The 26,291-nt window shown below is 43.8% G+C and overlaps 1 protein-coding gene across 3 annotated transcripts in view; it reads left to right on the top strand.

Moving 5' to 3' along the window:
- Positions 1 to 26,291, top strand: part of LRRC73 (leucine rich repeat containing 73) — a 206,615-nt gene that overhangs the window by 13,677 nt on the left and 166,647 nt on the right. For all 3 annotated transcript variants that reach the window (XM_069608814.1, XM_069608813.1, XM_069608812.1), the window contains exons 2-3: positions 24,590 to 24,750; positions 26,078 to 26,200. In XM_069608814.1, the coding sequence (XP_069464915.1) occupies positions 24,590 to 24,750; positions 26,078 to 26,200 (284 nt within the window). The remainder of the gene's footprint in view (positions 1 to 24,589; positions 24,751 to 26,077; positions 26,201 to 26,291) is intronic.

Here is a 26,291-nt window from a genome sequence, read left to right as displayed (position 1 = left end):
CCACATCTCCATTATGGCTATTTAACCCGTCCCCCACTTTTCATGCCTGCTGACTTCAAAGGCAGTCCAGTGGTCAGCACACTGGTGTGAGAGTGGTCTTTGATATGATAGGTTATTTATAACGTGCTTAATACCCAGCGGTTTCTAAGCGCAGACCTGCGGATCGAACCTGTGGTGCTCCGTTTTTCTTTTGAAGCACTGGCTCCCATGTGACCTCCTGGAGGAATTTCCTGTGCCCTGAAGGACAGTGTTGCCCTTCCTGCAGGGAAATCAAAGAGGGAGCATCCTGGCATTTGTTCCCCATAGCAGCTGTGGAGACAGTCGGGTCAGACACCAATATACATCAGTCCTGTTTTGGGCTCCGGTAACAGGGCTGACACTAAACTAATATCAAATTACTGTGGCTCTATAATTGTGTGTTCTTAGTAGTCACCATGCCACAACCAGGCATGACTTGTGTCACGTAAGACCTACAAATATTATAATTTAGATCAGAGGTGCAGAAGATTAAAACATCCCCTCTGTCTGCAGGAACTTTGTGTTCCAGCAAAGGGCCGCAATGTGCATGTGACTTTTCAATCTACTGTGTGCTACTGCAGACCTATGACTGAAGGTGTCCATTAACTTATTCAGCAAAGATACACCCTTTAGTTTTGGCATGGTGTATGTATGAAAGGGCGGTCTGATTAATAAAAATAAAAAAGCTGGGGGTATTCTACCCTCATCAATTGGCATTCTGTAACACTTATTCTACTGGAGAAAAGAAAATCACAAAGGAAGATAAGCATATGGGAAGACAGAAAAGGGATGCTCCGAACATGGGGAGAGAGGGATGCAGCAGGGGCAGATAGTTTTGAGATACAATGGGTAAAAGTCCGTCTTGTTAGGTGGACCACCGTTCTGCGAAAGGGAGGAAACGACTATATCCTAAACTGTTCTAATATTTGAGTTGTGTTTCCAAGGCAGATTTGGAGGGTTCAGCATTGTTACATCGAGCATGTTTAACCCCCCCCCCCCTTTTTTCTTTATGGGCTCCCCTGCATGACCCTCTTCACCCAGTGCTCGCGCCCTGTTTACGCCATCACACCGTACCCCTTAGTCACCCTCAACCCACACCGACATATGTGCGTATCTGGTCACCACAATCAAAAAGTGTCGATCAAAATGACATTGATGCAACAATGGCATTACAATTTGGAGCTTTGTGTGTTAGTTCACAATATTATGTTGAATGCACGAGGAGCTCAAGAGTGCCTCCGCAATCCTGGATGTTAAGTGGCTTCTGTTTTACCCCAAATCAGATGAGAGAATGTTAATTCTGAGACTGCTGAGAGTGGCCTAGTACTATTAGTCGGTGTGTGGGCAGTACGGGCTTGTGCTGCAGACGAGTGCGGACTGTTTTTGTTTTCTCCTGACACCATGAGCATTTGATACAGCTGCCCCTTTAAGGAACTGCTATATAACTGGAAGTACGTATTATACCCGAGGTAAATGCGATTCCCTCACTCTCGCGCTCTTCCTGTTTGGATTGGCGTTTAGTTTGAAGCAATATTACCTGTGGGCGGATTGCCGGAACACTATCTTAAAACATAATTTGACTGCTGTGCGCTGCAGTACTGTGGTGTGAAAACTGCTCTGTTACATTCCCTCGGAACTGTGGTGCTTTTGGAACCAGCTGGTGCGACTGCTATCATACCACACACGCTTAATCGTGCCTGGCGTTAGCAGCGGGGCCGGTTCGTTGCAACGTGTGGTTATTAGACCACAGCCGCGGGAACTGGGGCTGTGTATTCCTCTGGCCAGGAAAGGTGGGCTAGAGGAACTTGGGCATTACATCAGAAGACTTACATTCTCCCCCTTACCATGCCAGGTAAAGTAGTAAATATGGCACCCAACTATAGCCTAAGAAAATGAAAGCCATATGGGAAAGCGGGCACCCACAGTGGAGCTTCCTTACAAGAACCTACAGAGATAAGGATTACACCTAAAACTCCAGCGCAAGGTACTGCATCAAGTGAACAAATAAAAGCATCAACACTTGGTAAAATAACAGCTGTGATTACTTTCCTGAACATGAGGGTATTAGTACTGTGAACATTCAAAAAGGGGCCGACCCATTGCCTGGGGGAAATGCCAGCGGAACAACCTCCGACTTTGGGGATATTGATAATTCTTTTCTGGCACCATGCTACACATTGCAGGGAATGGCTGCAGCAACTCTACAGCTGAGTTTCAGCATCCTCCCTGTCCCCGGGCCTCGCAGACACACTGGAGCCATGTCGGGCTTCACAAAGGATTCCCACTGAATATACAAGTCAAACCAGGACCTTCCCCATCCAGGATGGCAGAAGAAGAACCAAGAAAGGACAAGCAGGCCAGAAATGACGAAAAAAGAATGAAGCCACCATTTTGTGTCAATGGTGACCCTTCTGTGCATAACCAGAGCTGTGAAGACGTCCTGCGAGTAAAAATTGCACAAAAGTCAGTAGAACACATCCACTGCCACCAGTCATAGATGTATGCGTGTCACTGTAACAGAAATGTTACAGGAGCAGTGAGAAACTGGATGCAAGGTAACCCCCCCAGCACTCCACATAGGTTGTGTGACGAATCTAGCACTATCGTCACCGATTGTCTGGAGGGAAAGGCAGAAGCTACCTGACTCTGACCCTGGAAGGGGGGACGATGTAGAGGAAAACAAACTGCAGGGGCACAGAAGAGTACTAGATCAAAATAGTCATGCATTCACAATTCCCATTGAATCATGTATGCCTCGGCAACATACATACATGGCTTATTGTGGTATAGATGAAGAAATCCCAGCTTACGGCAGCCAAACACCTTATGTGCCTCCCTACCACCCGCTTTTCAGTACTGAGACGAGGAATAGGGATGGAGTAATGAAGCTGCCCAGAAGCGGTAAGCCAACGCTGCTTTCTAGACTTTGGAAGGAGTTTCACCATGCTGGGAATTTTAAAGTTGACACAGCTGAGAGAACACCAGAACGAAGAGAGAGGCACAGGCTGGCTCTGTTGGTAACTTGTTCTGATGCTGGTTAGAACGCCAAGGACAAGCAGACCATTAGAAGCAGCGTTGAGGCTGACATGAACAGCATGCAGGAGAGACAAACCGAAGGAAGCATACCGCTTTAGGGCCCAAAGCTGCCAGAGCTGTGTGGAGCAGAGAAGGGCAAAGCAAAAGCTTACCGGCTTACAGGAAGCATGCTGAGTAAGCAAGCCGAAGAAGACTGAGCAGGGAGAACACCAGGAACACCAAAGCCACCTGGTAAGCCCAGAGAAAGTGAACAGGTTGCCAGACTGTGTGTAGGTGAATGCTGTGCCGTGTTAAGTAACAACGTTGAAGACGTTTTTGTGGATGCATGGAATATTAGAAAAGGGTTGGTGACCTAATGTTTCAAAACAGGAACTGGTGCGAGTGCAAGCAGTGCTGGAAAAGGGTTTAGGCCCCCATATTTGAAGGAAAAAGTCAAAGCAGAAAGAAAGAAAGTAGTTGGAGAATGGAAAAGCCATGGCGGGTTAGTGAACTAGGCAAATCGCGAGTCTGGGGCTTAAACCCTCAGGAGAAGTGAACTTTGAGAAAAAGTGTGATATCCTGGCAGGAGAGTAAACCAGGAGAAGTGAACTTTGTGAAACAGTGTGACATCCTGGCAGGAGAGTAAACCAGGAGTGAACCTGAAGTTGGGAAAAGTGTCAAACCAATACATGAAAGGGAAGAATTCTACCTCTTTTTGAGATCTGTGAGGAGTAAATACCCTAACGGGGGAGTACACCAGGGACATAAAGAGGAGCAATTAGCAGAGTAGAGCGATACCTCCAAAGCAAGTGGAAAATACAGTGTGACAAACTGCAAAAATTAAAAGGAATTGTGTATTTAAAGGGAGATGCAAGGGAAGGCCAATTCCTTTGAAAATGTGAGGTAAAGAGCACCCTATGTGTAAAGGAAACTCATAGAAAAATTTGTATCATTTAAGATTGTGAATACTTAAAGGAAAGCATTGAAGGTTGAAGGAATACAAGGGAATAAAGGAATTTGTCCGTCAAAAGCGTGGAGGCCTAAAGAAAGATAGAGAAGCTCAAGGGAAAAGTCGTTCTCATTGAACTTGTAAAGCAGAGCCTTAAAAGGGAAGAGAAACACAATGAAAGAGCCCAACTTTTGTTGAATAGTGAAACTTTCTGGAATTTTATCCAGAGGCACCTGATAGAGACAGAAGAGAGCATCCCTTTTCCTGGTGGAACTTACTTTGCTACAGCTTAAACTTAACATTTCTGGAACTTTGAAAGAAGCCTACAGAGGCATAGTCTATAGAAATCCCCTTGTGCTCATTATATTAAGTTTGGAGTGTAAGGGTCAGATTAAGGGTTTTGGAAACAGGACGAAGGACGCTCTTTTGTTTAACATTCTGACACGGATGTTAATGAGTTTTGTTGAGGCAGGGAAACCCCTCATAGGTTAGGGATAGACAGGATTTCCCCAGCCATCCTATTCCTTTGAGAAATAAGTTTATAGCAAACAACAAACATGCCACTGTGTCTGAGTCTTACTCTTGATCCCTTACATGTGGTGCGTGCTGATCTCACAAAAGGAAAAGCTAAAAGGTATAAAAAGTATCCCTCTAACCTTGAACAGTAGTTCTTTAGGAAAATAAAAGAATATGAAAAGGAAAGCCCAAAGGGCTCCCAGCAAAACTGCACAAAAGGTGCTCTGTGCTGCAAAAGTGAAACACAGAGGCCTATGAAAAGTATGGAGGAAAGCAGGTCTCCCGAAAACAAAGTAAAACACAATGAACAGGGTTCCCATGGACAGTGCTAAAAGAGTGAATGAGGGGAAAAAAGGCCCCTCATTCAAGAGAACAGGAAAAGGTTCAAGAGTCCAGCACAAAGTGCTGGTGGTCTCACAAATGACCAACATAGCTTTTTAAAAGTCCTAAATTACTTATGGTTTTATACAATGTTTTTGTGATATTCTTGTGTCTGTTGCATGGATTGTTGCTTTTGTAATTTGCAGTCTTTGGCTTTTTTGTTCTCTTTCTTTTTCCTTTCTTCCTTTTCTTCTTCTTTACCCCCTTTATGCACCTCAATTCTTTTCTTATATAGGATGTTTAGTGGTAGTTCATGATGAACTGATTCGTATGTGTTGACTTTAGTTGACAAGGAGTATGATTTAAAGATTAATGCCATATTTTGTTGTTATTTGCTGTTGTGAAATAAAAACTTTTGATCGAAAAAGTCCTAAATTGCAAACAGTGCATGGTGAACTTCTTAGTGTGCCCGAAATATTCCATCTCTGTATTCCACCGAGATGCATGGGGCATTGAGTCTCGTCATTATAGTGTGAACTTCAAAATGCTAATTCTTGAGACCGTGCAAGGTTTGCAAATGTGTACAAATGTGCGTTGTTTATCCTTGTCGTCTGCACCATGTTTGCTGTTTCAATGGTAATTTGCATTAGTTTTTTTAGCCACTATTCCTTGTAGCTCATACTTTAGCTTTTCCTCACTGCCCTATGATCAGTCGCCAGCGATGGACGGTCTGGTCCCACTTCATGAGTGCGCCTTTCCTGGGCCACTTGGCGCCTGTCCCATTTGCTGGATTTAGTGCAGTCGATACTCCCTGTACCTGATATCGAGGCCTGCTGAGTAGGCGCGCCGTCATTATCTCCTAAACGGCGCTCCCTGACACATGATGAGCACCATCACTTACAGCTCCTATCAACTTGCAAACCCCACACAATGACATGTCTCATCACCCTGAGCTGTCGCTCGCCGCCGCTATTAAGTTGTCACCAGCACAATTATGTCTCATCTCCTATCACCGCACAGTGGAAATTCATGACCCATCTCTCGGATATCCTTTATAGAACCTTGCCTGACACACATAGCCAAACCCAAGTACTGATAGCTTGGTTTGTTTATTGGTGTCTTATATACAGGTGCCAGATGACAAGGGTACTTTAATGCACCAAAATTGGGTCGCAGCCAAGATGTAAAAGCGTTAGTCAGCAAATACCTGCAAGGCGCAAGAGATTATGTTCCACAATAGCTAAGGAGACATAGACATAGATCAGGGAAGAGGGAGTAGGTGGGCAGGGAGAGGCGCGATGAAGGGGTGGTAGGATTGGAAGGAAAGTGCAGTTTACTAAAGAGGTAAAAGTGTTTGTTATGGTTCCTGAAAGTGCGTTTCAGGTGAGTGCTACTGTGGTAAAAGGTAGGTGGAAGGAGGGAGAGTAGTGGTGGTAGAGAAAGTGATAACCAAGGTGAGAGAGGGAGGAACCCAGGTTGTATAAGTACGTATATAGTTGAAAAAGGGAGTGTCCGGATCAAGGAGGGAGTGGAGTCATGCAGGTAATTGTTATGTGTGTTAATGTAGTGTAATGAAATTGTCATTTGTAAAGCGCCTTTTACCATTGGTATGGGCCCAACGGGCTGTAGGTTTCCCTCGGGGGCCAAAGTCCAGTTATGGGAAAATCATCAAGAGGTTTACAATGCTTTTGTGCATTTTAGCCAATAGAAAGGTAGGTAGGTGTGGCCAAGTCCCTTCTAGCCACTCATGATAGGATATGACGTTTGCAACGCGCCTATACACAAGTGTTTCAAGGCGACATGCCAACCCATGTTGAGCTGGCATGTGGGTGAGTGCTGGGAGGTAGTTCAGGGGGTGTGCGAGAGCAGGAGAGACATTATGTGGGCATCTAGACCGAATTTTGTTGTTGGGATAGCCGTATTCTTGCAGCACGGGTGATGTGCAATGTGTTTTCGAGTAGTGCAAGTAGTGGAAGGGTGGTGAGAGGTAATTTGGAGAATATGCAAGAGCAGGGGAGTCACGTGTGCAGCTAGACTGCATTTTCCAAGGAGGTGTTGTGTAAAGGTGTCTTAGAATAGTGTCTGATAGTAGGATGGCAGTGCCTAGGGCTAGTTTCAAATAAGGGTGGCGTTTGGTACATACCTGCATGTCCTGGCTGGTTTCTTGGTTACATAGATGCAGCTGAATTTAGAGGGAGGTGAATTCGAGGCACGGCTACATTCTACCCATCCGCAATGTACATGTTTCTATTTAAGCAATAAGCCCAGAGCAGGGGGGGCATTACCATTTCAGGTAATGCCCCGGGGCCTATAGTTACAGGCCAGAGCGGAGCGAGGGCCTTAAAGCAGGCCCGGGGCATTACCTGAAGCGGTAATGCCCCCCTTGCAGCCCCGCAAGGTGGCAGCATGACATGGGATGGCTCAAAATGCAGTTCCTCTTGAGTCTAGTGGATCTCACCAGGCTCTCGGTCAGGCTGTCCTTTTCAGGATCCCAGGTCGATTGGAAGGAAGGGTAACAGCAGGCTCCGGTTACACAGCAGGCTCTCTGGTCACTGGAAATTGCTACAGCCGTTGTTTCTTCATCTTCCTCTTCGGTTTCAGCTCCAGTGATCGACCTTTCAGCAGCTGCCAGATTCTGACTTTTTATCAGGAACTACGGCACAATTTCTGCATTCTCTCCCTGCATTGTACAGCAAGGGGTGGTCTGGCGGTCCATTTGGGACAGCCACCCCCCACCGCCACTGAGAGTTTGTTCCTTTCAGGCAAGGTGAAAGACCAAGGGATGCAGAGTTTTGGGCTCCTCCCTCGCTTCCTGCCTTTCCAGACACTTCCAAAGTCAAAACAGCCACTGAGGTCTTTCCTGCCTAGATTGGTAGGGGAAGACTTCAGAAACAGCAAGCATACAAGAAATGGCGAAAAAAAGGATCCCAACTTTTTAGCAAAATGCTGGCCCTTCTGTGCATTACTGAGGCTGAATTAACACTCCGTGAGTAATGAGGACTAAAAAGTCATAAAAGTAGTTACACTGCCGCCAGCCATTCAAGGAAACTTGCAATTATAACACAATGTTACCAGTTAAGTAAGAAAGGGGATATATTGTATCCCCCAGCACTCCACAGAAGGTGGGGTGTGCTGGCCTCACTACATAAAATGTAAAGGGGGATGAAAATCCCTCTTTACTACTGGGTAACTGTAGTTCATCTGAGTACATGAAAGAGAAATGAACAGGGGAGCCCATAGGGGCAACTCAGCCTAAGCCCCAACGTTGTAGGAAGCTATAACTTCAACCATACACAATGGAGAGACATAAACAGGTCCCCATAAAAAGAGTAGTGAAAAAGATTCCCCTTCACCTAGTGACAAGGTAAAATAGTTACCTAGTCAAAGCAAAACGTTCTGGGGTTGACACAGGTCTGGAAGGTTTATCATTGATATGAAAACAGCGCCCATTAAAAAATAGGAAAAACAATAAACGAAAAAAATGTCTGCCATGGAAAGGAAGAAGGGACTACACGTAGTTCCTTCTTCCTTTCCATGGCGGCATCTCGCAGATCGGGAGCGGACACGCTGGGGATAGAAGTGTTCCCAGCACGTCTGCCCAAGAAAAGGATCTTAAAGAAGTTAAGTGGGGTTGGAGAAATCTGTGGATGGGGGAGGGGAGCACTTGCCTCATTCCCCGGCGGGGGGAGATGGCAACCTCCAGCCCTGAGAAGGCTCAGGGTGGCAGCATTACCGTTGAGTAATTTCCTCGTTCTGAGCCTGCTCACTGCGACGAGGAAGAGGACTTTTGCTAGTAACCTTTTGTCTTGTTCCTCATTCAAGATGGCTGCCGTTCACTCTCCTGCCTGTACTGTCCTTCTTTCCTTTCAGCTGCTCCTGTATGGTGTGCCTGTTCACCAGCCCACCCTAAGATGGCCACCGCGATGTGTCCTTCCTTTATTTTGGTAGCCCTTAATTTTGCTATTCCAAAATGCTGACTTGCTGCAGGGGGAGCGTGCGAATAAATAGGCCGCTCGGCGCTCCCCCTGCCTGGTCTCTACTTATAGGGACCAACTTTCTGCACCTAGCTCTTGCTGCGGCAGGTGGGGCGGGGTGAGCTCGCCCCCTCCGCCCTGTTATGCATTGGCGCTGCGAGCCCCTGCGGGGCTTCACCATGGGCCACACTCACACACACTATACTCCATCTGTGTGTCAAGGACTCAAACTGAACAGAGAGGACGTTTTTGATACTTTTTTATACTTGTAACGACCTATTAGTATGAGGATCCACTTGACACACAAGCTAGTACTAGAGGGAACACAAGCAGGTTTGCGCTAAGATAAGGAAACACAGGACGAGTCTTTGTACGTGTACGCGTTGTGCTCTAATTTACTATTTACTATGTGGATTATCACTTTGGGGTGTACAATAACCCCTATTTCACCAGTAGATTGATACCCTAAATTTAGGGGCCACACCTCAACATTCTGTCTCGAAGTGCTAACATGATGGTACTGGAAAGTTCTAGGTCAGGAAATCGCTGGAAAAACAGCTTTTAAAATAAACTATGAAACATCAATTATGCTAATAAACCAGGTTTAGGCATTTTCATCGTTAAGGATTTCATATCCGTATATCTGTTCTGCCATCTATTGGAATATTAATGCATAACAAGACTCTGTATATAGAAGCTCATTCCTCACACCTTTGTGTGGGGGGGGGTTAGTAGGGAATAGTGGGAATAAGAGAGTGAGAGTTGTGATGTCCTGCTGGCAGATTCAGTTCGATTTGCACCATTCAATGAGCTTAAGGGCAGTTTTCGGGTCAGTGTGAATTCCCATGTCCTGTTGTTCCATTTTATGTGTTGTTAGTCTGTGGTTGCAATGTGGTGTAGTACGTAGTTCTGTATGAGTTTCTGTATTAGAAGTGTATGCGGAAAGTTGAGGTTTTAGAGTTGGGTTAGCAGGTTTTCCTTACCTCTTTGTCTTTGCGTTTCTGTGCTCAACTTCTATCATTATGCTGTGCGTTTGGTATTGTAGTTTGTCTGCCTAGTTTGCAGCATGTTGGGGAGTGTCAGTTTTCCTCTGTGTTACTCTAGTGGTATGTGTACCTGGCTGATGCAGGTGTGTTCCTCTGCCCTGCGGTTGGCCATGCTTAGGTTAGAGGATTCTGGTCCCTCCCTGCCCATCCTGTGTTGCGTTCTAAGCTACCTAAATTTCTTCTATGGACTAGTGGTATGTGGACATGGTTGGTCGGGGCGTTGTCCCCCACCTTCTAGTTAGGGAAGATTAAGTAGGGGTCATTAAGTGGGATTCTTGTTTCCCGCTGGGTCTATGTTTCCTAGTCGTTTCCTTCTGGTTCTGCAGCAAAGAGCCAGGTTTTGAGTTGTTTTCTGAATTCCAGACGATCCCTTTTGTTGCATATGTTTTTTGGAAGGTCATTCCAGGTTATTTCTGCCAGGTGAGAGAAAGATGATCCTCTGAATGTTCTTTATTGTATGGTTTTGGTTTGATGTGAATGTCGTTGCTTGATCTGAGTGGTCTTGTCGGATGGTAGATGGTTATTTTCTCATTTAGGATTCGCAGTTTACAGTGTTTAGTGGTTCTTCCATTTTAATTTCCAGAAGTTCCTTGTATGCTATCGCCAGTCCTACTCCTCCTTTTGTTTTTCCTGTTTGCTTCTGAGCACTTGAAGTTGTCAGTGAGGCAGTTGTGGAGTGTTATTTTGTAATTGTCATCTAGTCATGTTTCGGGTATGAATAAGATGTCGATACCTCCGTTGCATAGGAGATCATATAAATGTGACTATCTAATGCAGCGACGGAGCCGGGCTCTGGCAAAACATGTCTTGACAAAACAGAGCTAGAGTTACCACTTACAACGGCCGATTCTATTATTAAGGTGATTGATCCTCACATGTCCATATGCCCACAGGCTTCTTGTCCCCCTCTTGGAGTGACGTCAACTCGCCCCCATTCTGAAAGTTTGGCGACTAATCATTGTGTCCAAGAAGTCACCGATACAACCTTAGAAACCGTCTGTTGTGCAGGCGAATTACAAGCTGATGTTCACACAAAATTAAGTAACTTTGTAACTTACTCTTGCACGGAACCGGCTAATTCAGCTACTGACACAAATATCAATAGCAGCATACAGAGCACGATAATTCCGGGCATTTTCATGGAACCTGCTCAGTGTTCGGTAGCTGCCCAAGTGCAGTTACGTCAGGCCCACGAACAACTTCGCATAACGGGTGAAGTTGGTGATGATACTTTGGATTCCATGAATATGTCTACCCATTCTTCGTGTCCTACTTCTGATGTGTTATACATATGCTCCAATACGGGGGACTTGATACAATTACAGGAAGATCTCTCACACAACACCACCATCATACCTGTCAAAAACTCTTCCTCTCCTCAATCTATTCATCACAACTTTGTAGCATCAGCAATGCTTGATAAATCCCACACTGACATTATAATTGAATCGCCATCTTTTATAGCGCCCACTCCGCGTCGCACAAGATTTCGAGAAGCCGATCAAACATCAGAGTTTTTTATACAAAGAGCCCAGGATAAGCGCTTCTCATTTCCAGAGGCTCCAGCCCTGAATAACACTTTAAGTGCGATAAATACTGCATTATTGACCATTGCGAAATTATATGAGGCATTGGACAATAAGGTAACTCACCAATCAATGCTCATGGAACAATACTTTAGTAAGGATTCTATTCTTCCCACTCTTGTCACTCCCAAAAATTCTATCAATTTAATGACTACAGAACCTGCTAATTTAGTGCAGGAGACTAGGTGCCCACAAATCACGAAAACTATAATGGTTGAAACGAATCAGCCTACTGTATCATCACCTTCGACTGGTGTTTACTATTCTTCTACCTAGCAGTTCATTACTGATGATACTACACAGCCAGTAATTGAACCCACATTGACCCTAGATCCTAAATTGCCTCCTAAAGACTGTTAACATCTTTGAAGTATTTGCACCATCTGTGCCTACTCTTTCTTCTAAACTCCCACGTTCAAGGAAAGAGTGGAAAAGAATGTAAAAAACTGTGCACAAAACTAAATCTTGCCCAAAATCAAGAGATAATCCCAGAAAACGTATCAACATTCTTTCTCGATTGGAAACACCTTTAGTATCAGCAATTGCTGAAGTCTCAACCAAATCAATTCCAGCAATAATACCATATCAACCACTTGATGATCTTATAACCTTAACAAAGCAGATTGTCATTCGTACCAATTCGACTCTATCTATGTTTCCATCTGAGTCCGGTCATGGGATGGCAATGCAATCCAATTTAAACCTCCCAACAGTGACTGTGTCTTCAATGGCACTTGCCTCTCTTTTAAACTCTAATACCCATGTCGAGTCAATCCTCTCGCAACTAAGAGAAGAAATAAGAGCTTCCATTAATGCCTATACTATACATTCTCCTGCGACGTCACAAGTAACTCTTCCATCGTGTATAGAACCACCGCAAGGCACGATGAATCCAACCATGCGGCTACCCATGAGCCAAATTGAAAAACCTACCATTGTTCCTCAGCTTACAACTACAGGTATATCTACTGATACTCATGTGGAACATGTGCAGCCTACTTCAGCTGACTTAGTAAAACATCTACAGATGCAAGCGAACTCCACATTGAATTCTATATCAACTCATGACTTGCATATAGAACCTACCTCCCAAGCTTCCACCTGAGAACAAGATTCAAGAGATTACATCAAATCTTCAATTAAGTCTTGTTTTTCTGAACTTAAGTCTACTAGTCAAGATCATGAGTTAACTTGTTCAGCTGTCCCTTCTAAAACAAATGTGTCTCATCAAACCTCTAAAAGATCAAATGAACAGCTGAACCTTGTAGCGAATAAATCCATGCCTTGTGACACACGTATGCAAAAGTCACTTATGAACCCGCAACATTTGTGTCCCACTAGTAAACCGCAATTTTTCTCATTGAACGTGAAGTGTTGTGCTGCACCCTTTCCGACATATGTTCTTAAAAGAACAAGCATATTGAACATTTGTTCTGATGTTGTGACTTTAAAAGAGCTGTCCACCACTGATATTTAATTTATAGAGTTCATTAATCAAGATGACTTGTCGGAAGTTAAGATACATGTTCGCTCAGGTCTAGTGTTCAACCTGCTATGGCAGGCGCGAATGTCATTATTTGACCTGGGACTTATTCTGTCTCAAGACATTAATCCAACCAATGATCAAACTCAAAAGGTTCAAATTTTGACATACCCGTCAAAACAGCATGACACCTCTCGAAGTTTAACTCCTTATCAGGCCTCACTAGCCGTGGGATCTCAAGAGTATGGGGGTCAATCATAACTAACCTTTAGAAAAGAGGCTGTTACTCTTCTGTGTTGGAATACCAGAGGCTACAATCATTTTATAAACTCAACTACAAGTGATTTACATCGATTTGATATCGTAGCCTTGCAAGAAACATGGTTTATGACCGCTCCAATCTGTGCCTCACATACAATCATATCCTCTTTTGCTGTTAAAAAATCTTTGGGGCGCCCCTCCGGGGGCTTGCTTTTAGCCGTCAAGCATGATAGTGGCTTTAGTATTGTGCAATATCCCTCCTCATCCCCATATTTTCAGGCAGTAAAATTAACTCGGGGTATGGTGAGTTTAGCTATTATCAACATATATTGGAGCAGGCAGAATTTAACAGTTGAGATGTGTTTTATGCATTTGACTCTCTATCTGGATAAAATAATTGCTGACGCTAACATCATGTGCTCCATTCTCGGTGACCTGAACCTACACATTTTACCAACTGTTAATTGTAGGTATAGGCCCGAAGAACAAATGTGGTGCAACATTATGTAAGAAAGGGGGTATGTTATGGTTAATAATACTGTGGCTGGTGATGTTCTTGCACGTGCAACTTGGTCCTCTGGCACGCGGCAGGCAATCATAGATTATATCTATATAAATAAAAAATGTTTATCTCAGGTGCAGTCTATGAATGTAATATCTTCATCTCGGAGTGACCATAACAAGCTTGTTATGCACCTTGATTTCCCAGCAGAGCAACATCTATTAAACCAAAGCATCCACCTATGTTCTCTTAAGGTGAATAATAGCGGCACTCGCCTTTGCTGGAATTCAACAACATTGAATCACTTTAAACATAACTTGATTGATTCATATAGAGCCCCGTTTCTGGATGAGTCTCAGTGCTATGTCGCTAAGATGCAAATCTTCAAGCAAATAAAAATGCCTGATTCTAGCATCAGACACAAGCACTTACATAGTTATGATGCAGAACTTCAGCAAAGAAAGTCATTGCTAAGGCAAGCAATACGTAACGTAAGAGATGAGCCAGACCAACCTTGAAAAGGCTCCTGAAAGCCAGATATAGACAGTGGTTGAAAGGTCAAACGTGCCTACAATATCAAAAAGATGGAGAAGACATGTTGAGACAGATGCTCACCAAATCTACCAGTGGCATTTGGACTTGTCTCAATGTCACCACCCATAGACTGCAGTCTGCTGTACTCACCTCTGCAGTCTCAAATGAAAAATGGTGTGAGCACTTTACATCTTTATATCGCTCCCCTTTTCCAGATCTTTTACGGGGATTACGGATCACAAATTTGTCTCATGTTTTTCGTATAGACCATGCAGATATACTAGATTGTATTAAAAATCTCAGTCGGTCAAGAGCGATTGGCCCTGATGGCCTACATAATAGTATGCTTAAAGATCATCTCCATGAATGGTCATCTATTCTCCTCGAAATCTTCAAGCACATTTTTAATGTTGGTGAAATTCCCAACTCATGGTGACGGTCAATCATTGTCCCTATTTTTAAAAAGGGCGATAGGGCTGATCCTGCAGCCTATCGTCCTATCGCCCTTCTTGAGTGTCCGGGAAAAAAGTTTGCCCGCCTTGACTTGAACCAATTCAATCTCTGGCTTGATTCGACTGATTTACGGGATCCATTTCAAACAGGATTTCTGCCTGGCTTAGGTACCGCCATTAATGTCATCACACTAAATTCCGGCATCCACTATGCTCGCCAACGATGCCAAGTACTACACTTGGCATTTGTTGACTTTCGCATGGCGGTTGACGCAATTCCCCATGAGTTAATATATAAAAAACTCATGGATAAAGGCTGTCCCTGGTTCATCTTGAAATGGATTATCCAACTGCATATGGGCACTTCTATACAGATTAGATTGAATAACGAAGGTCTATTATCGGAACCAATAGAGACTGCTCGTGGCCTTAAACAGGGCTGCCTCTTGGCATCAGCGATATTTAATTTCTTCATCTCAGACATAAGCCTGAGATTTAACTCAATAATTACAGATTCTCCAAAAATGTATGATATCCAAATCAAGCACTTGCTATATGCAGATGATATAGTGTTACTCTCGAAAACTGCAAATGGCCTCCGTGCCCTATTGAATGCTCTGAATCGCTATTCTATCGAAAATTGTATAACAGTGAATATAGCGAAAACCAAGGTAATTCAATTCGGCACTAGGAAACAACGATGCGTTGATCATCAATGGCCCTTACAATGTACAACCTCGGAAACTGTAACGTCATATATATACCTAGGCACCTTGGTTACAAATAATTCGAATATCAATGCTGATGATCAATGTGTAAATCAAAAGGTCACAACAGCTGTATCACAGGCCTGTTTAATTAGGGCTAAGTATTGTAAGTTCTCTTTGGTTCCAATAATGATTTACTACAGGCAAAAGTTTGTTCCAGTAATAACCTATGGAACTGACACTTCCTTGAAAAGATCCTATATTTACTGGACCGTGATTGAGGGACGCTATTGGAAACTAGTCTTGCCCCTACCATCTTCTTACTCCATGTGCATTGTGAGACATGAATTAGGTCTAGTGTCACTGTATGCCATTTGCAAATGGAAAATGTGTTCACTTTATAGGAAATGTCTTATGGCCGATGACAAACTGGGTAATCAAAATCATTGCGACATACCTCCTACACTCAATGGATGTGTTTCCTCTGAATTGGAGGTTGCAAGCGCTGGAAATCATCAATGAAACAGGGATCTCATTGACGCTATTATTAGACAATTCAAATAGAGCAAAAATATGCGTATGGGAGTATGATTGGATACAAACGCGTCTGGCATGTACCCAAATCAGACTTTTATAAACACTCCTTTTAATCTGAAACGCTATGGTACAATTGAAAGTTATTTAATGATGTTCCCTAGTTCACGTCTGCGTGATGATTTCCTGCGCTATCGACTGAATCCCTGGCCAACTAACGAACTCCTATACAAACACAAACTAATATCTGAGCATGAGCGTGCTTGTCGCTTCTGTAAGGTCCCTCCGGAAACACTGAAACATCTGTGTTCAGACTGCCCGGCGCTACTCATGCAAAGAATTAAGTATCTTAAACCTCCATTAATGGATCATGTCATATCCACCAGTGATAGATTGTGTGACCTGTTGTTTCATACTAATAGACAGTCAGTAAAATATGCTATTTTTAACTTTTTATATAGCTTGAAATTAAGAGAGAAGACATTGGCCCAGAGCAGACTATGATTATATGTATCTTACTCTTGTACTTAATTTTTTGTAATGAGGTAGGTTGTTATGTCTTTCATCATTTAAACAAAGAATTGTGTTGACTTTATATAAGTTGAATTGTCAATCATATTTTATCTGTATCATATATTGTTCTTTTTTCTTCTTTTTCAAGAATGTTGTACATTATTGTAATGAATTTTATCAATATTTGTAATTGTATTTGTTGAAAAATCAAGTTTACTTGATTAAAACAACTGAAATAAAAAATTTTAAAAAAAGTTTTGGTATGTAGCATTATGATGGGTTGTAAAATCTCATCAGGACAATTCCAGTCCTCAAGCTTCTTCCCCAGGGTTCTTCTATTCACGCTGTTGAATGCCTGGCATAGGTCTGTAAATGCCAGCAATAGATTTTTCTTCTCCTTAATCGCCTCTAACTTCAGCAGGCTCAGCATCATTAGATTCACTTCAACGCAAACACCTTTGGTAAACTTAGTTTGTGTACAGTCTAAAATGCCAGCGTCTTCGGCCCACTTCGAGAGTTTAAGCATACATCTTGCTGATGACATCAAGGAGGGCAATCGGACAGTAGTTGTTTGGGTCTGTCCGAACTCCTTTTTTAAATATAAGAACAACTACCGCCGAATGCCAAGAAGATGGAATTCTTGTTGTCTCTAAAATCTGTGCAAAGAGTGAGCTTATAAATATCGCCCACTGCTCCTGGATGTTTTTTTTAGCATGAAATTAGAGAGACCATCTGGCCCTGCAGCGCCTGAGTTTTTCAATTTTCTAATTGCGCTCATTATTTCATCTTTGCTTACTAACAGATTCCACAGGACAAGTTCCCTGGTATCATTTACCGTGTCTGTTGTCAAAGGGAGTTTGTAGACTGTTGAATAGTGGTTCTCCCATGCTTCAGCACTTACATTGGTGGTCCTTATTGCTTTTTGTGATAGAGACCGTTCGTTGATAATTGTCCAGGTATCTCTAATGTGATGGACAAGAATATATTTTAGCATTTCCTCTGCTCTTTCTTGGTCTCGAAGTTGTTTAAACGAGACAAGCCAATTTCGATATTTATGTTGGCGCTGTCTTATCACCAGCCTGTTTTTGTACATGATGTTCACTTTTAAGGCTCTGATGTCCTTTTCCATTTTTTTCTTTTCCACAGCCAATTTCAGACTATATGGATATTTATTATATTGTCGCTCAAATTTGAAACCACTTGGTTGTGATTGAAACTGCGCTAACAGTGGAGCATAGTCAGGGCCGTTATTTGCAATATCACTTTGAGAGACATTTTTGATGAACCTCCATGATCGCTTTTGGGTTCAGCTTTAGCTGATTTCGGCCCTGGTTAACCAACAGCTTGCAGCTGTGTTTGTTGGCAGTTGGTAAGGAGTCCATTTGCCACGTCACAGCCACAACGTTGTGGTTACTCTGCTGGGTATTCAAGACTTCAAGCTTTATAATCAATGATGATAGATTTGCTGAGAACCAAATATAGTCCAATGTCCAATGTTTTGTGGCAGCCGGCATGGGACCACATAGGACAAGCTGTGATATCCCCAGCTACCCCCAGCTACCTGGCCGTTCAGCATTACACAATTCCTTGGGATTATAGCGTCTTCCCAACGTTTAGCACGTGGGTGGAGCCGGTTTATATGCATCGTATCATGGTCAATCTTTTGACCATGCTGGTTAAACCACGATAACTTTAAGTCTCCGCAAACTAGGATATGGATGTTTTTGAACTCTTAGATACTTTAGTCTATTATCATCTGTACCGCATTAATAAACTTCATACTGGAGATCTTGGCTGGATTCCAATAGATATTTACAATAAGCAGAAGTTCCATTCCTGAGTATTGTTGGACCTTTGATTGAAGTACGGTCTCTTGGACAAATAAATTCGGGTTCGATGAACGTACAACTTCCCAGTTGTCGTTTTTAATCATCGTCAACAAGCCTGAAAATGGTCGACCCCATCTTATTTTTGCCAGCAGTACTTAACAATGTTGTGTAACCATCCCTCAGAGGGAGGTCACGTAACCAAGTCTCTTGTAAACAGATGAATGATCCCACTCCCACGGAATAAATGTTTGAAACCTCGGATATTCCATGATAGTAAGGTACTGTGCTGGTTGCAAAGCAACCTTTTTTTGCTAATGATCACTCCGTCAATGGTTCTTTATCGGGGCCGATTTTCGTCAAAGAGAAACCTCTGTTGTCATTTCTTGTTTCAACGCCGCTTCTGGTGTTGGGTCACTTGCGATTTATTAGAGATGGTGTCGGTATTCTGCTTTAATTCGTAGCCAAAAGACAACAAGTCATAACTTGCTGCCTTCAGTGTATTTTCAAACAAAATTGAATTAACATGTAAGAATACGCAGTCCGATCTACATTCAGAAGCGTGTTCCTCGATTGATATATCATCTGATGTTATAGTTCTTAATGTTGTCACACAATTCAGCAATTTCATTAGATTGTTCCTGTTTAAATTTGTTTCATTTTTTCCAAGCAATGTTCTCCAATCGAAGTTTGTTTGACACGATGCTTTGTTTAGCTCGTGTCTCCTGTACTCAGAGTTTATTCCTCGCCTTTCAGCTTGAGCCATTGTAAGTTTCGGATTTAGCTTTAATGATTTATCTCTTTCATCAGATTCATCACGCTGCCAATTGTCCTTCCAGTTTAAATTAGGGAAGATCGGCGCGTTGTTGTCTACTCTTGCAGAAGACATCCTCTCCAATGATTTCATTTTCGTAGGTGCGTCAGAGCCTTTATCGTCGACTTTCCTTCTTTTTTCTGGGGACTTCAGGCCATTGAGTATTTCTGTCACGTTGGGAGCTACCGATGGAGAGAGTCTAAGTCGTGACCCTTGTGGGTTTCCACAATGGCCAGTTGCTACTGCTCCTTGGGTGTCTCTTGCAGTGACATCTCGATTACTACGAGCTTCTGCCGTTGTCTATTCATCTTCATCAATCGAGTAAGTTGAGAGATTAAAAAGTTCATCTATTATTGATGAGTGGATACTAGCAGGTTCAGTTTCCTACATTCTCTGCCGTTTGTTTGGATTGGCAATTTCGGCCACTTGGTACATCTTTGGTAATTCAATGTTATCACTTTGTTTGCCTTTATTCTGAAGGGCCTTTCGCTCAAACAAAGACACTGGCGGTGGAGTTGTCAGATTCCTTATGAAACGTCTTGAGCCATTAGATTTGCTTTTAGTGGTTGCCCTTTTGTTTCCAATCAGTGATGTTCCACTGGTGCTTTTAGGCTTGCACTTCTTTGACATATCCTTTTTAGGACCTGCTATGTCAAATGTTAGATTTTGATCAGGCCCATTGCGACCATTTGACTTTGATGGTTGTACATATGGTAAATCGTTTTGGCTCGGCGCCATTGTTTGAGAACTGGCGTTTGTCCCGGTGATCATGACCTCAGAATTAATAGATTTGATAGTTTGTCTAGCTACTTCGCTGTTGACTACTGATGTTAGCAGGCATCTCACTTCTGGTTGTGAGGTGCTGTTCTGGGTGGGGGCTGTTTATTTACTGTCTTTGAGATCCATTAATGGGAATCCCTGTATTTTCGCATACAAATGACGTATTGTTCCTCAGTGCAGTCCTTGGATCAAACATTCATGACAGGATTGTCTGCTGCGTTGGCGATCATATTGAAAAAATTGTGCTGCATCCATTTGGTACATTCTATCACTGCCTCCATCATTTCAGATTTCTCTGCAGATTCGTGTCTTGCAATATCACTGAGCCTATTGTTCCATTAGTCTAGACGTTTTGTGATTTGCTCAGTGAATAATTCTAAAGCATTAAGCTTCACGTTTACTGTTGCCAAAAGTGATCCTTGATCTCTTAATGAATCATTTATTGATTCGTATAGTTTTACGAACGGTACCATGGCAATGGCAGTTGCAGCAAGAACATTGCTATGAATTTGCGAGCCAGCTGCTACTGACAGCGGATCTCTATTGTTGACTGCTTGCTCCTCCAGGATTGAGCTGGCAGGGTTTGACAATCTATTTCGAGAGTGTGGACGCGGCACACTTATATGTGCCAGAGGCTTGTTGGCCAATGGATGCAATTATTCTTTCTGGCTCATGTGATTTTGGTCCTTGCCATGACCTTTCGCATTCAGTAGTGTCTTCGCTGTTAGACATTCTTTTGTTACTTGAGGAGTACTTGTCCGGGCTTTTGAGAGCCCATGCGACACAGGTCGCGGTTCATGTAGCAGAAAGGACTCCTCGTGGTTCCTATGTTTGTGCGCTTGTAAGGAGCTTGGGGTGGTAATGTAGGGTGGACAGGCATCCCCTGTGCCGCTACTAGCGTTTAACCTGTCACGAAGTTTCAGGAAGGAGTACTTGTCCGGGCTTTTGAGAGCCCATGCGACACAGGTCGCGGTTCATGTAGCAGAAAGGACTCCTCGTGGTTCCTATGTCTGTGAGCCTGTAAGGAGCTTGGGGTGGTAATGTTGGGTGGACAGCATCCCCTGTGCCGCTACTAGCGTTTAACCTGTCACAAAGTTTCAGAAAGTCCACCTTCAATCTTTCTGTCAAACGTGCTTCCCGAGAAGCAAGGTCTTGGTGCTTACAGGAAAAAGGTGGAGCGGTGGATATAGCTAGCTGCAGCAATAATCCAGCTTTCATGGTCGCTGCTGACAAATGATCAAAGTCATCATGCTGTTGGATGTTTACTGAGTCGTCCTGTGTGGGTGCCTGGAAATTAGAGTAGGCCTCAGGCCCGTGCTTAATTTTCGTGAGTGCAACATCAGATGTCGTTTCAGATATATCGCTGCAACCTTGCTTGTTGAAGATCTCAGAGACACTAGTAGAGTCAATCACAGGGTGCAACAAGAATTTACCACCCGCTACCTCCTCATAACACGGTTGGAGATACACTGTACTTGTATTTACAAGAATATGATCGTCGCAGCAAAGTTCAGTAGTAACTTCAGAGCCTGTTGGAGTCTCAGCAGTAATAGTTACATCAGTGTTTCTGGGCTTCCACTGCCTAGTGTCAAGACTGTTGACATTGGAATTGCGAGAAATGAAAATGGGGATTTCGGTCTCCAGCATTTCTGCATCTGTAATGTCTATCTTTGCGGTCCCCTCTGCTTTTATAATTACAGCCTCAGTAACTACATTTAAAACTGCTTTTGATGCGGGTGGGTTCATTAATGTTTGAACGTTCGTAATGTCACAGAAGGCCTGTAGATCAAACAAGTCCGTCGCCAAGGGGAGAGATCTTTCTCCAGGGGGAACCACTTGCGAGGGCAAGGATTTTGTCACCCTCTTCTCCACTATAGCCAGCGGCGCCACCCTCAACGCAGTAGGCATGTGTGAATTTGCCTCGCGTTTATCCTGGCTGCATGTGCCAAGAATAGTGTCTGATTGGGTGCGTATTTCCTGTATTCGAGATCCATTAATGGGAATCCCTGGATTTTCTCATACAAATGACGTAGTGTTCCTCAGTGCCGTCTGTGGATCAACATTCATGACGGGATTGTCTGCTGCGTTGGCGATCATATTGGAGAAATTGTGCCGCATCCATTTGGTACATTCTATCACTGCCTCCATCATTTCAGATTTCTCTGCAGATTCATGCCTTGCAAGATCACTGAGCCTATTGTTCCATTTCAATGAGGTTTCTGCTTCATAGTCTAGATGTTTTTGGATTTGCTCAGTCTCGGCCTGTGTGGGTGCCTGGAAAATATTATGGGATTTATTGAGCCCGGACCTAGCTTCGAGAAGCAACGGAGCGCTTTACAGAGGTGTACAACATTACAGATGTATAACAGAGGGCCTTACAGAGGTAACAATATTACAGATGCATAACCGAGAGATTTTCAGTGGTAACAACAGAACAGATTTACAGCGGGGGGGGGGTAGGATACAGATGCGAACAGTGGAGAGATGCATCTGTATCGGGTGGTTGTGAGGAGAGGGTCAGGCGGTGTCTAGCGAGTCAGGTGGCGCGGGGGCGATGTTATGGCCTAGGTGTTGAGGGGGAGAGACTCCTTGAACAGGAGGGTCTTGAGTTCTTTTCTGAATTGTAGGAGTTCTGCCCTGGCGGCACTAATCGAGCAGCAAAATCCCCCTACTGGGAGCTTTTGCTTACTGCCAGAGCAGAGCTGAACATGGAAGAGGCTGCCTTCACTTTCCTTTTATGTTTTCAGTGCTCCCCAAACCCAGGGATGCACAGAAAACCTAAAATGAAAGGCAGAGCAATTATAAATACTTCACGGGCTGCCGGCGGAGTTTTCATAATTGCTGCCACTTTCTTTTCTAGTTTCCTGCATAGGAAACTAGAAAAGAAATTTGCAGCAATTATGAAAACTCTGCTGGATGCCGGAGAAGTATTCATAATTGCCTCGACTTGCCTACAAGCAAAGGCGCGGAAAACCACGGAAATCTTAAATACAACAACTTAGAAAGAAAACCGCAACCTTTATAAATACAGTAAATTTCGGAGCCAGAGGAGCCTGGGAAACTTAGTAAAGAAAACAGCGCATTTATAAATAAAACTGTGTTGTATTTATGACTGCAGCAGCTTTCCCTTTGAGTCTCCTGGGCTCCCCCGAACCAGGGGAGCCCAGGTGACTCAAAGCTGAAGCCACCGCAAACATAAATACAACGTTATAAATGCTGCGGTTTTCTTTCTAAGTTTCTCGGGCTCCTCCAGCCCGGGGGAGCCCGGGAAACTTAGAAAGAAAACCGCAGCATTTATAAATACAACAGCGTTGTATTTATATTTGCAGTGCTTTGTTAAGAAAAAAGAAATACGCACTTACCTACATGCAGCCTTCCTGCCTGCATTCTCTGCTCTCCGGCAATAATGAAACAAAAGCCACCCAGTGTTCGCTTGTGTTTATTACAGCTGGCTGGCTTTTGCTTCACTAGTGCCGCAAGGGCAGAGCTTAACAGAAGCACAGGAGGCTCATCCATTTCACATGTATGAGTTTGAGCCTCATTTGCTCAAAACCTTACATAGGGACTTTGTTTAAAAATATTTTTTATAGATATTTTTGATTATGGGCCATCTTTTTAACCAACAATATTTTATAGTGAACTATCCCAGACAGCCTCTGCAGAATGTTGTCTGCCTAGGGTGTAGTCCTTACAGGGCTGTACATTATTTTGCAACCTCGCCTCTAATGTAATTCTCTTATTTTGCGTTCTAGAAGCCTATTTACCAGTTCACTACATGCCATGTTAGGTTATATTATGTGATGGCATCTTGCATTAATGTCTAATGTCCAAGAGCCTTGAAGCAGCCATAAGTTGGCAGGTTGCACTCCCCAAAACACCCAAAGAAATAAACAGCAGAGTGGCACTCAATTAATGAAAATAGCGCGATAACATCCAAAAGAAGACCTGGAAATGTATTTTTATGTTTTTTGAGACTATAGACTGTCAAAGGGCCATTCACTCTACAGCGCTTTGGGACATAACCAGAGCAGTAGGCACTAGACAAATGTCAGGTAACCCAGCATATATAATAGTAGTTCCCCAGTGATGTCATATACCCTGTGAGACAATATGTCTCCGCATCCATGCTGTCATATGTCCCATAACATACGATATGCACATTTAGGGGTGTGTGGCCAGGCTAGTGAATGGGTCTTTTAGAAGTGCTGAATGCATCAGGCTTTGCAGGGCATTCTCTGGTGTGATATGACACCCTGTATACAGTCGAGATCAAAGCAGCAAGTGAGGGTGACCATGGGGATGCGGGGGGAGGAACATCTGGCTTTCTAGCGAGGAGGCAGTTCATCATTTGCGTGAAAAGAAATGTCATCCGATTGGTAGGTATATTCCTGCTCCATGGAAACCAATCTCCCTGAGTGGCTAATTATGTTACATCACATGACGTGCTTGTGTTTTTTTTTATTTGTATGTTAGAAAAACAATTTTTTTGACCGAAAGTAAAAAGGTTGAATTTATGTTACCGATTTTATTATTTATTTATTTTACTGCAGAATGTGGGGGCAGGGGCACCCTCTTCTCACCTACCCCACCCATCCTTACTATATACTTAGCCAAACCCAGCATCTACATATTTGTGGAAAAAAATGCGCCAACATTTTTTCGACCATTAACCTTCGGTCAAAAAGTTGAGTGCATTATTTGGCATGGAACGTTCGTGTAATGTGTGAATTAACAGTATGCCCTCCTGTCTTGTGCCAGCCTCCATGGAAGCCCTCTGACCGATGCCGGACTGGCGCTTCTCAACCCAGCCCTCTCAGTGCACCCCTCGCTTGTGTCCCTGGACCTGGGTGACTGCATGCTGGGCGACGAAGGGGTGATCCTGATCTGCGGGCTCCTGCCTCCTGATGGGGCCAAGTCAGGTAAGATGATGGGGAGGGAGGTGGGTGTGCATATTTGCTGTGCCATCTGAACTAAGTGGTGGGACTGAACGAATGCTTTGGCTTGAGTACCAGCAGAGCCATATGCGTGCGGGACTCAGTACTGGAATATCAGGGGGTTCGTGGGTGAATCCAGTATGGTTTGAGGAGTACAGAGAGGGCTCAGTGTAGGACCCAGGAATGGAATACCAGGGGTGAATTGGTAAAGGTTCAAGGAGTACCTTCAGAATTGCGTGTAGGGCTTGGTACTGGAATAGCCAAGGGTGAAAAGGATTGAGGTGCACTGACACAAAGGCTCAGTACAGAATAGCGCAGGCATGCCCAGTTAGACAAAGGTGTTGAGTGTGTGGATCCGAGTGGTGGTGTAACAGTAAGTAGATCCGCCAAGGTTGACATACACAGGGACAGTGTGTTTCAGTTCTGTAATAACCGGGAGGGCTGCCAGTCAGAATTGTGGTGTACTGGTAGAGATGTGTGTAGTTGGCCACAGTGTATTATCAGCTGCTAGATTGTGTTTGTATTGAGTTGTAGAAGCAGAGATGTGTGGGGATCAGTACTATAATAGCCCTGGGGTGCAGCAGGGCTGCGTTGAGATGCACAACCAGACGCAGTATATATTTCTCAGTAACATCTTCGCAGTGGTGGGATTTGGCCAGAATAGAGTTACGTTGGGAATGTGGGGTGTAGAACTCTGCATCGTCATTGCTAGGGGTGCACTAGCAGAGCTCTTTCTGTGTTCTCCGTACCAAAACAGTAGACTTTTCACCAAGCTCCCATTGAGATGTACAGGAAATGTGCCTCTCGGATGGCTTTCCGACACACTGCCGTCTCCTTGAGCGGCGAACGATCCATACAGTGCAATCCTAATTGAGACCGGAGCCCACCGGCTCCATGTAGGTTCCCATTAGAACCTATCTCAATGATTCGGTTGACCGTAGCAATTAGGAACACTTGGCTTTTCCATCTCTTCCAGCGATTCAGATTAGATTGTTTAATGTCATTGTCCATTTAAGTGGGTCATACCTAGAAGTTGTGGGAGATGGTGCCCCAGCAGTTGAGAGAATACCCGGTACGCTCATCCGGTCATCGCAGCTGCGGCTGAGGAAATCTGTACAGATGACATGTGGTTGCTTTTTGAGGCTGAACATTGGAAGTCATATATCCATGGTCTCATTGTGTGCCCGCTAAAACAATGCTACTGATCCAAATTCACGCTGAGGCGCTACACCAAGGAAGTGTCTGCACACGTTTCAGTACAATGTCTAGGCACCGGTGCACATCGAATTTACATTTGTTTTTCCCCTTTCAGGTTTGAAGGAGTTGACCTTAAGCGCAAACCCAGCAGTCACCTCCAAAGGATGGGGTCGACTGGCCATCGCAGTGGCTCACAGCTCCCAGATCCGGGTGTTGAACCTGGACTACAACCCTTTAGGTGAGAGGCAACAGGGGTGGGGGGGCTTCTTGGCTGTATTGTTGCAGTGGTTCTATCCATTTTCAGATGTCTGTTCTCTTCTCAGTATTCA

The sequence above is a fragment of the Ambystoma mexicanum genome, chromosome 4q, assembly GCF_040938575.1.
Source record: "Ambystoma mexicanum isolate Mex_15411 chromosome 4q, UKY_AmexF1_1, whole genome shotgun sequence".
NCBI classification, from domain to species: domain Eukaryota; kingdom Metazoa; phylum Chordata; class Amphibia; order Caudata; family Ambystomatidae; genus Ambystoma; species Ambystoma mexicanum.
This window is presented reverse-complemented; position numbering and strand designations above follow the sequence as displayed.